At 33.8% G+C, this 9,207-nt stretch overlaps 1 protein-coding gene across 17 annotated transcripts in view; it reads right to left on the bottom strand.

Moving 5' to 3' along the window:
• Window positions 1-846: 846 nt before the first annotated feature.
• LOC126412332 (tropomyosin) overlaps window positions 847-9,207 on the bottom strand; it is a 164,722-nt gene continuing 156,361 nt past the window's right edge. For 7 of the 17 annotated variants that reach the window (XM_050081866.1, XM_050081867.1, XM_050081865.1 and 4 more), the window contains 2 exons: window positions 7,533-7,602; window positions 2,469-3,895 (listed from right to left, as the gene is read on the bottom strand). In XM_050081866.1, the coding sequence (XP_049937823.1) occupies window positions 3,813-3,895; window positions 7,533-7,602 (153 nt within the window). In that variant the 3' untranslated portion in view covers window positions 2,469-3,812. Of the gene's footprint in view, window positions 2,276-2,468; window positions 3,896-7,532; window positions 7,603-9,207 lie in introns of those variants that run through there. The other 10 variants (XM_050081864.1, XM_050081862.1, XM_050081858.1 and 7 more) reach the window with 2 other exon arrangements.

Genomic DNA, 9,207 nt, shown 5'->3' with positions numbered 1-9,207 from the left:
TACAATATTTCCAAATTGCCTTTCTTTCAAGTCAATTTTTTACGAAAGATATGCATTTTGTTATAAATTTTTATATTGTTAATATGCAATGAATCTAACAGTGACTCCCAAGTGTTCTCTTTATTCATCCTCAATTGTTGTTGTTGTCTTCAGTCCTGAGACTGGTTTGATGCAGCTCTCTCAATATGCAGAACTATATCATTTTTTACTAAATTTGCTTCCTGTTGCTGTCTGTCTGATACACAACAGTGATAACTGATGAAGTGGTCATGGAAGCAAAAGAGAGATCTTTCAGCAGTTATCAAATTATTATCTTTGTTTTGAAAACGTTTCCCTTTTTCTTTAAGTCCCAGTGGATTTTCACATTGCAGCAAGTACCATGTGACTAGCTATGATAATATATCGTGATCATTTTCACAGCATTTGGTTTGATAAGACTGTAAATTGAAAGTCATTCCACAAAGTCTAAAGCTGGATAGTATCTTATTAACATATGCAACATTTGGAAATATAGAAAAGAAAAGTTACGGTGCAGAACACAAAAGTGTGATGGATGAGTAGAACTAAGCTAATCAGGCACATATTTAAAACTCACAAATACTGCATCTACATAGTTACATGATAATTGTGAAAGTGTGCTCACAAGGAATTAACATATATTGTTGCATCAATTTACAGTGAACTGTATCCCTGGAACTGAATGAATTTACAAATTCGGCATAAATTAAACAAAAAGAAAAAGAAAACTACCTTGATATTAATGTGTTCAAGAAAAGGTGAAGGGAAATGTAACAACTTGCATCACAGTTTATTCTACATATGTGGTACAGAAATAAAACAAGCAAATAAACTTTAAATAGTAATATTTTTATTTCATCCTTGTACAGACTGCAACTTGACCTGAAGGATGGGTCCACACATTGTTTAAAAGATTAAAAACAGCCATTAGTATAGAAATCTGGATAAATGTGACATCCCTGTGGCAGTAAAGAAGTAAGCAGTAATATCAGAGACTGGTTTCCCCATACTAATGACTGACAGGCTGCCTTCCAACTCAATGAAGAAAGATTTTAATGATGAGTAAAAATTACAACACAAGTTGGTTTTGCTGACAATGGCCTGACGTGAAAAGTTCTTCACCTACAAAGATGTTTTCTGGCACACTTTAAGACCTTTGTTTCCTGGCACACTTAAAACTTTACACAACCTAGTTCTGTAGGCAAGTTCTGGACAGGAAAATTTACTGAAAGCTGTGAACCCATCTCAGCTAACATATCTTGAAAAACAGTATTTAAACAGTTTCCTAGTGGCCAATAAGTTCGGTGAATGTCATGTCAAGGTCATCACATATGTACTTGTACTTCTCCTTCTCGTGTACCAACTCATCTGCAAAGAAATTGACAACAGAATAGATATCAAAGAAATAAGAGAAAATATTCCTTTAGCAATGAACATTGCATTTGCCAATGGATTCTAATATGGCACAGCAAAATTTGTCATTTTTCCTTTATCAGTACTGACTACAAAGCAGTGCTTCATTACAAAACAAAGCTTGCAAAAGCACTACATAGGAAAAGCAACTGGAACTACTAGCAGGCTGATACTGGTAACCAGTTAACCAAGAAGCCATTTCATTTTACGTGTCCTCTACCAAACTAGTCCTAATTTCAAAACAGGACAAAAATGGGGAAAAAATGCTAGTTCAATGATTGACTAACAGATGATGCAAGCATTGAAATTTACAAATGTACATTATACAGGCATTCAATATACAGTTATCCAATTTGTGACAATAGTCCATGTTGTCCCTACCTTTTTAAACTCTCGAGACACACAAAGTTATGAAACAATAATGCATAAAAAATGTTACAACTGAAGTTACAATACAAGAATAGTTTCAAAAATAAAAAGTTTAAAAGGAATCCAAAAACTTCTAGATTACAAAAATAATAATCATCTTGTTTGATAGAGGCTTTACTTCTAATTCTGTTCGTAGGAACACTAGTACATAAAACTGTGTCATTCATTCACTGTTCTAGGATAATGGGTTAGAATGATTCTAAAATACAAAGCAATTTCTGGATGCAGGCAGCCATAGACTGTGTGATGTAAATGGTGATTTTGTGAAGTAGCAGTAGCAGTACAGTATTGATGGCACACACCGAAACCGCCCAACACTGCCTGTCATTAATTGTTCATAAGATTAATTCTACGAAGGCAGAATCCAAATCGTCACCAATTATCTTGTATTTCTCCTTCTCTATCACCAGCTCATCTGCAAAGTGGAACAAATATAAATTAAGATATACAATGATGCAATCTAATAAAAATGGAGACCACCTGAAGTATTTTAGACACTTTAATAATTCTTATTACCCCCAAGTTTGATAGTAACTGTGGGAATTTAGGAAGGACAAATGGATAATTGATTTAGGAGAAGGTGAATAAACATACACAAAAGAGAAAAATTAAAAACATGCTGTTTTAATGCACTGACACTCTACAACAACTCAAATTAATTGCACAAACAGGAGCTGCTTTTGTGCAGCTGTTTGCTTCTATTGAGAAATTAGGACGTGACTGGAATAAGCTAAAATCAACAGTGCAAAATTTATAAAATAACCATGCTAATATTAAACATTTTTATTACCCAACACTGTTAGATATACAACATAACTATGATAAAATTTACAAATTAATACTAATTTAACACAATAAATAAGCATATGAAGATGAGGCAGTATAACAGTTTCATTTCACATATCATCCAGTTTTCTTTATTTAAAAAATGCAAATAATGATACATTCAGCAACAAAAATATAAAACTCTTCATACTGTGTTATAGTTTTAGTGTCATCTACAAAAATTAAATATTACTTAAAAGTACTAGGGAGCAAAATAATAATAAAAACATCCATGCAATTTAGGCATTCATGCAAAACAGGAATTTTCCTCTGGATATGAAGTGTAACACCATAGAAGTACCAGTATTGTACTTTGTCTTTTGAAGAATAGGAAGGCACTACAGATTCATTGTTTCTTTAACAATACTGTGCTTTCGATTACAAAAACGTTGGCAGGAAACTGTTTTTATCACTGTCAACACATTGCAGGAAAAAATGAAAGCTTGTTATTTAGTAAGGTACTGTACTATTATTTGCACAACTATTACATAGAAAACTGTAATAAATATTTATCTTCCCCAGCAGTTGCTTATGCTTATTTACAGTTTCATACTCAGACAGTAATCAATCAATATGGCTACTGCAGAAGCACACTTAACACACCAAACTAGATTTATTGATTATTAACTATCATTTCAATGATGTCACACTGTGCTGTTTGAAACACTCATCAATAAATTGATTTAAGCAAACCATTTGGGCAACACTATATCTGACTAACCACATAGAACGATAGAAAAATCTGTAGCACCAATAATGTTGACTTGAACACAATATAAATGCTTACATAAAGTACTTTGAGAATTGTGTCCAATTCCAGTTCACAATGCGCTAGTAGCATCTCACTACATCTCTCAATACCTCAATTTTCATATTAATACCAACAAACCACTACTGCATTCTGGAATGTAATGGAGAATGAATATTTGTGCCACAGGCCCTACTTCAAACTATCTGAACAGAACAAAAAAGAAATAAAAAGTAATACACTGGAAGTAGTTCAGTTTTGAAGTGATGAATGTTTCAATTTGTGGGCTTGGGGAAAGTAGGGACTTTTTCATCAAACCTGGGGATTTCTGAGCACGCAACACGATTAAGTCATCTTAATGCCACAGTAGGGCGCAGGATTACATATTCTGAATATCATGCAAGGTTGCCTCCATCTCTTCCTGCAGCAGTTTATTCTTCTCTTTCTCAGCCAATAGGTCATCTGTAAACAGTGGGTTTGATGTTCACTCACACACGTGTACACAAACACAAATTATTAATAAGTCAGTGTCAAACACAGTTAGAACATATTTAGTATCATGAATTAAATTACATTTAACAGGATGATTAAAAGGTAGTGAAGGACGTCAGTTCCTCATATTTTAACATTTTCCTTGTCTTAATAAAAATGTTGTCTAGTTTCTTACTTGCAAGAAATTTTCCCATTAAGAGAAAGCAAATTGTCTAGAATCTCATTTGTTCTTAAGACTTTATAGACTGTAGCACTGGCTGAGGACCTGGAACTGTGTTTTGCCCCTTTTGAAATCTTAGCAAAATATCACACTGCAAAAAAACAGTCTAAAGCTTTTATTTCACAAACTGCATTGACCTATTTAGCAATTGCAGAATCTATAAATATAAATTCAGCACTGCTATTAGTTATTTTGTCCCTCACAATGACAAATACTTAATCATGAACAATTTCTGGCATTTGTTAAATTTATTCTCTACTGAAATTAACACACGAACTGAAATGAAAATAAGAAGCAATGAAGAAACAACTTTATTCTGTTGCCTATCGAACTACTAACAACACAGTTGTTTATGATGTGGGAATTTTACATTCCACAATGTACTTGATGGGGCTGTAAAAATTACACACAGGAAAAGGAATTAAAGTTGTATGGAGATATGAACATGGAAACTTAAGGTGAACAAAGTTTAGACATGCCAAAAATAGTACCACACATTAGCAACACAGATCTGAAAATAAACAACAAATTTCAGTGGTGACAGTTGGATTCCAACTTCCTTCATTCTCCTGTTTTAACCATCTTCAGCTAACTTAAATAAAAATTTTAAATTTACAAAGTTAATTCTGAACTTCAACACAGAAAACAATTCTAAGCTTCACACACACACACACACACACACACACACACACACACACACACACAGCAAGAACAAAATTATGTTCTGATAACAGTTGATAAGATACAAATTTCAATAATTTAACAGTTTACCTTTGTATGTAAGAACTTTCTTTTAGTAACTTGTTTCACAAGTAATTGATAAGTAATTTTTGTTAATAGCAGATTCATCTTTCGCATGGCCTAGGTGTTGCCAAAGCTTCTAAATCCCTATATTTTTCCTATGGTACTGAGAGCTAGCAATAAAATATTGATTACAGCAAGGTATTAAATTTCTGCCTTATGCAAGCGCATCTATGTATAATGAGCACCATCAATAAATAACATTGTCTTGTACCAATCCAGCTTTGTTTTACAATTGTGAGCCTGTACCTATTCATTCATTATTGCTTCAGCTAACACAGTGTAAAGTTGTGCTGTCATACATCAAGTGAGCAGCAGTGATATACGATAAACAGTGGGCCAAGTGAGAAAAATTTACGGTCTGTGCAAGAAAATTACCCAGATTCTAAGCAAGCGGCACTATCCCACAATGAGGCAGTTGTCTGCGAAATAATTAATCTAATAAGGGGTTGGATGGAATCTGATGCAACTACACAGTTTAATGCTTTGAGTGGGTCATTACTGTGTGATAACACTTACATGCGGCGACACACTCATATGAGAGTATGTTATTATTGTTAAATTAAACAGTAATTTAACTCTTAATATGTGTGTTTTATCATTGTTTAATTAAACTGACTTCGTTCATATATGTATGCCTTGGCAACATAAAGACAGCTATTCTTCACATGTGAAGAAAATACAGCATACACCACCTAACGTTATAAAAAATGGCAGGGCCACTCGAGGGTTAACACTAATAATAATTCTGTATGTCTCAATGGCCGGGCACAAGTCTTAATTGAATACCATTTTGGTGGCTCTCATGTGCTCTCGAGCCGACAGCCCCCAGAGCCACTCACCCATCCAAATACGAACTGGGTTCAATGATGCTAACTTTGGTGAATGGTTAAGAACCTGTGAATCCAACACGATATGGCCACTGGCTTTAAATGTATTTAATGAATGTTGCTCCCTCACCATAGTGCATTACCCAAAGCTGAGCTAACACATTGGGGTAATCGTGTTCCACACGGAGAAGTGCTGAAACAGCAATAATGCAATCTCATAAAACCAACTTCTACACATACTCTTACGGGAAGGCTTTTGTTCTTGCACCTCCTTTCACATATATTTGTGCTTCTCTATCATCTGCCAGGAACAGTATAACTGTAGAACCCAACCAATGCCTTACTGCAGCAAGACACCCAAGATTCTGTCACAGATTACTGCTAAAGAGTATTTGTGGTCTGTCGGATATACGGTATTCCCTCTTGCCGCCACCCCCCCCCCCCCCCCCCCCCCCCCGAAGATGAAAATGGACGCACATACAAATTCTATCTTTAGTCAGATAATAACTCTTAATTACCCACTATGGCACTTCAGATGTCTATCATGTTTAAGGTGTTAGTTCTTTACAAAATCTTCATTGGTGTGTTCAATAGAATTGCTTGTACCCACATATAAATGCAAATGTTGTAATGTAACCTCACAACATTTAACAACACTTTATACATGTTTCAGTGTTTTCAGAACTAATTTACATTGCTCACTGATTTAAATAACTGTATACAAACTGTATCATTTGAAATCATAGCCAAATTTGTATCTTTTAATCAACTGCACCAAGAATTAATGTCACCATTAATTGCACATCAGCATGCTTGTTAGAAACCATGATGCAGAATATTATAAGACTGTGGGATTCTAGAACAAATACATTTCATTTCAGGAAACTACTGCCTATGCATTATGTGCTCAGAATTCTAAACAAAAATACTTTGCAATTGCTCAAAAAATACAGAAAAATTTACTATTGCAATTCAACAGAAGCGAAATAATTACTTACAATAGTGCAGCAAAATTTCTGTGCCTTAATAAAACTCAAAACAACATTATATTTAAATCAAATACAGAAATTTTTGAAAAGTGAACTAAACCTCTTTTGAGTATCTCTGAAATGGACTATCACCTGAAATGCCTGATATTTACAGTAACACTATTCCAAATATCCTATATTTTTCTGCCAGAACTGTCAAGGAAAACTTTTAGACGCAAACCTTTCATTACTGAACTTTTGCTAAAGAACTGTTCTCTTTCTGAAATATATGTATAGCAAAACGTCAAACCATATCAAGAAAGCTCTAGCATATAAGTAATCCTTCTAACATTCGAGAGTAAACCAGAAAGGAAGAAAGAAAATGGAAATTGTGTTTATGCTTCTTTAGAATGTTATTTTTTTCTGAGCTACAATGTTATGTGAAAATAACACACTGTTGACTTTCAACAAAGGAAGGAAGAATATCAGATTTTCTGTGACAGTATTTTAGGAGATTTTCTTTCTGCAAGGAATTAAAACAATTAAGGGCTATTTACTTCATAATTAACCAGAAACTGTTTAGCAGTAGAAGTCGAGCTGAAACTACTACACAAGTAAAATCCTTTTAAGTGGCACTGTTTTTCCAACATACATGGTGGTCTATATGGGGACACCTACTTTTAAAGGTATTTTCTTTCTTTCTCTCCTTGCCTTGAGACAACTCTGGCAGACCTGAAGACTATATCTGTATTTCAAAATAAATTCCAAACATGTGAACGAGTACTTACCCTCAAGCCTGTCGACCTCCTTCTGCAACTTCTGCACTGACCTTTCAGCAAACTCAGCTCTGGCTTCAGCCTGAGAATTTAAACAATGGAAATTCACACAATTAGAAATAAATTTTAAGAGCAAGAATGAACAAGTAACATTCAATGAAACATTCCCAAATTTATTTAGAATCTAAACTTCCAGAGCTGTTGAGTATATAAGAGATAAAAAGTCTGAATGGGAAAGGTTCTGCATGTTTGTAGATAAACATATACCAAATAACAGTTCAGTTTGTAGTGAAGCTTTCCTACATCTGATGCCATTTTTCATTGATTCAGCCACTAAGAATCAAATAAGGAGAATTTACAATTTCAAAGAATCTGAACAACTACAGTGAGAAACTGCTAACCACAAATGCAATTGTGTTCTTTCCATTACTGTGCTTGACCTTCATTTGAATTACTTTACAAATGTTAAATTTAATTTTAAAAGAACTGTTATTAAGTATGACGAGAATTCCCAAATAAATGTGTTTTTACCTGCAACCTTTTTTTTAAACACTAAAACTGATGTTTTTGTTTGGCACTAATCACAGATTTAATTCTTGTATGTTAATTCATTTAAATCCATTTTTTTCAGTAGACATCACATACTAATAATAATGGCAGAAAAACATGGTGTTTATGCTGTGTTGTTGATCTTGCTGCACTTCATTTTTTAATTTTACTTTAAACGATACTCAGTGACATCCAATTTTCTCAACTTAATAAGCTATGCTATTTGTTTACTTTCCAGCATGCAATGAAATTTCTTACATATTTTAGTGCTGTTTGATTATATTTAACATCCCTCTCAATAAGACCAGTGATTTTGCAATTTACTGTAACAGCACCGATTTGCACTACAGAACTATCTTTCTCTGAAACTAAGTCTCCTCTCCCCACAAAATATTTTTGATTCTCCCCACTAAATATTTTTGACTATTTGTTGTTAGGTCAGCAACAAAATCTACTTCATACAGGCTACTTTAAGCCCTGTTCAAGGCCTTATTTTGACAATTTCTCCACAAACAGCTTGTTGTACAACCAGTATCACAGTTAGCACAACTTAATATTTTCGAGGCTGCCACAGTGTGTAAAGAAAATTAAGGTGACAAAACTTGTATGACATATCTTTTTTTAACTGATTTCAATTTGCAGATTAGAACATACAATTTTTATACACAAAACATATACTACGGACTGCTTATTTGGAAACTCCAAATATGGGAAATACTACACAAACTGGAATGATGTTCATATTTCATGCACTTAAGTACAGAACAGTTAGGGAATTTTGCAAACAATTTTTTTTTTCAAACATGTTTGCTGATACACAATGAGCACTTGGCTCTTACAGTAATAAAATGACACAGTCTCTTAAGTGAGTAGTTTGCATACATATTTTGAATAGGATCTGACTGAAAACATGAAGCTTAATTAAACCACACCTGCCACTCATAACAGAGAAAAGAAAAATTAATAATGGAGTAGATTTGCAACATGTGTTGTTCGGAAAGGGCCACTCAAAAGTACTGATCATACTTAAATACCATTGTTTTTGCTCAATACAAAGATTGTTCTAAGCTCCACACCCGTTTACAAGACATAGTCCAACTAATGATGTATTCAATTTCCTTCCACTGACTTAGCCAGT

This window comes from Schistocerca serialis, chromosome 7 (assembly GCF_023864345.2).
Source record: "Schistocerca serialis cubense isolate TAMUIC-IGC-003099 chromosome 7, iqSchSeri2.2, whole genome shotgun sequence".
Lineage (NCBI taxonomy): Eukaryota > Metazoa > Arthropoda > Insecta > Orthoptera > Acrididae > Schistocerca > Schistocerca serialis.
Note: the sequence above shows the minus strand (reverse complement) of the source record. Positions and strands in the feature narration are given on the sequence as shown.